Source organism: Penaeus chinensis, chromosome 40 (assembly GCF_019202785.1).
Source record: "Penaeus chinensis breed Huanghai No. 1 chromosome 40, ASM1920278v2, whole genome shotgun sequence".
In the NCBI taxonomy this organism is placed as follows: domain Eukaryota; kingdom Metazoa; phylum Arthropoda; class Malacostraca; order Decapoda; family Penaeidae; genus Penaeus; species Penaeus chinensis.
In genome coordinates this window covers 8,513,342-8,515,841 of record NC_061858.1, presented here as the reverse complement: position 1 = coordinate 8,515,841, position 2,500 = coordinate 8,513,342, and the positions used below count along the sequence as shown (strand labels likewise).

The 2,500-nt window shown below is 39.8% G+C and overlaps 1 protein-coding gene across 2 annotated transcripts in view; it reads left to right on the top strand.

Annotated features, from left to right (window-relative positions):
• Positions 1 to 2,500, top strand: part of LOC125047270 (synaptotagmin-15-like) — an 18,498-nt gene that overhangs the window by 14,271 nt on the left and 1,727 nt on the right. For both annotated transcript variants that reach the window (XM_047645498.1, XM_047645497.1), the window contains exons 7-8: positions 1,303 to 1,504; positions 2,183 to 2,500. The exon at positions 2,183 to 2,500 is cut by the window's right edge and continues 1,727 nt beyond it. In XM_047645498.1, the coding sequence (XP_047501454.1) occupies positions 1,303 to 1,504; positions 2,183 to 2,310 (330 nt within the window). In that variant the 3' untranslated portion in view covers positions 2,311 to 2,500. The remainder of the gene's footprint in view (positions 1 to 1,302; positions 1,505 to 2,182) is intronic.

Sequence of the window (2,500 nt, the reverse complement as noted above, 5' to 3'; positions counted from 1 at the left end):
GGGCGTTGGTCCTGGCTCTTATTAAAACAAAATAGATATAGAATGATATTAATACTACTACTACTACTACTACTAATAATAATAATAATAATAATAATAATAATAATAACCTATTATTGTTATTATTATTTTCATTATTATTATTATTAATATTATTATTATTATTATTTTGTTGTTGTTGTACCTGTTGGTATTATTATTATCATTATAATCATTATTATTATAATTGTTTTAGTATTGTTATTATTATTACCATTACCATTATTATCATTATTATTATTATTATTATTATTATTATTATTATTATTATTATTATTATCATTACTATTATTATTATGAAGTTATCTAAGTTATTATATAATGTTGCATATTTTATACATATTTTTTCATGTTTAAGCCGAATGGAACATTCATGTGTATTATTTTACTTATTCATCTATCTATACTGCTATTGTAGTAATATTCTGTTTACTATTTTATCACAATTATTGTATTTTTGATGATTTAACCAATATGATTTAGCTTTTAGAATTATCATTGCGGAATCCCGTTCCTTGATATCAATCGATATGTATGTTTTTATAGCCGATAATCATGGATATTATCCTACCTTTATCACCAATATTGCTAAAGTAAGCTCCATTAGCGTACTACGCTTTATACACATCAAATATTTTTCTCTATAACAATTCAGAAATTCCCCCCATCTATAGCAAGAACCCCCCCACTCCCTCCCCCATCTATAGCAAGAACCCCCCCACTCCCTCCCCCATCCATCAGGAACACCCCCACTCCCTCCCCCACCCGTTGGAAACACCCCCACTCCCTCCCCTACGCGTGCATGACGGACGCCCCATCCCACGCAATGCAAATGCCGTCGCTCACTCCCTAATGCAACACAGACATCCCTATACTATCCCCATGCTAAATAAACGCCCCGACTTACTTCCCCAACAGAAATGATTTACTCTTTACCACACCCATGTATCAGAAACACCCGACACTATCCCCCATGCAGTGCTATCCCCTATGCCATTTTTCATGCAACATGCAGCGCAATACTCCATACTATCTCATATGCAGCAATGACACCCCACTCCCTCCCCCACTCACCTCCTACACATTCCCCCGCTCCCTCCCCAACGCCCTCCCCCACGCAACACAAATACCTCCCACTCCCTTTCCCCACATCTCCCCTCCATTCCCTCCCCCACACCATCCCTCACTCCCATCTCCCACGCCCTTTCCCCCACACCCTCCCCCATAAACACCCCCTACTCACCCCCACCATTCCCCGCGCAGGTAAACGACGGCGAGGTGGTGTCGTGGGTGAAGGTGTCCCTCATGAACCAGCGTCGGGCGGTCAAGACGAAGAAGACAACTGTGGTGGCGGCGTGCGACGAGCCTCAGTACAACGAGTCCTTTCACTTCAGACCCCCGCCCGCCCTCGAGGGGGTCCACCTCACCCTCCAGCTGTATGTGGCGTCGAGCTCCAACTCTAAAGGTTAGTTCCTGTTTAAGGATCAGTTGGTGTTTATGCTAGTTCATGTCAAGAGGTTATTTGTGTTAAGAGGTCAGTTTATTCCAAAGGGTTAGTGGGTGTCAAAAGATCATTACGTGTCAAAGGGTCACCTAGTGTCGTTGAGTGAATTAGTATCAAAAGATCAATTCACGTCCAAGGGTCAGTTTGCGTCTAAAGATCATTATATATCAAAAGATCAGTTAGTGCAAAAAAAAAAAAAAAAAAATCATTTCATGTCTTAAGGCAAATTTTTGAGAGAGGGTAATTTGGCGTAAAGCAAATCAGTTCATTTCCAAGGTCCAATTAGTATCATGTCAAGGGATCAGCTGGTGCTGAAGGGTCGGAGAGGGTAATACGTGTACCTTCTTAGATAACACAGCTTATTAACTTTGATACTGATTCTGAAATTAGTTTGTTAATCGTTAATGAGTTTGTTTTTATAGGAAGATGCTATGCCGTAGTTTTTTCACGTTTAACATATAATGTAGTTTGAACTTCTGTGCACTACTACAGGAATACTACAGTAATACTATCAACGTTCACTGCAGATCTTTAAGATACGATTCAGATCTTTAAGACACATTTCAGATCCTTAAGACACATTTCGAACATTTAAAACACCTTCCAGACCTTTCCTAACTGCCCCTAACATCTCCACAGGTCGTCTCGTAGGTCGCGTGACCATCGGATCCTTCATGTTCGCACGAGGTCGAGCCCTGAACCACTGGAATGAGGTTCTCTCGACGCCCAAGGAACCCATACAGTTCTGGCACTCTCTCACGGAGTAGTCCTGACAAATGACGCCCTCTCATGGAGTAGTAACGTTAGGCCTCAAAGTATTGTTATTGTTCTAAAATGTGGAAAATGCCCAAAAAAAGGTATTCAAGTAATTTCGTCTTCTAAAACAACATCTAGTCACTCTTCTTCAGTAACTGTCATACGGTAGTTTTGTTTTGACTCATTTTTTTTTTTATATAA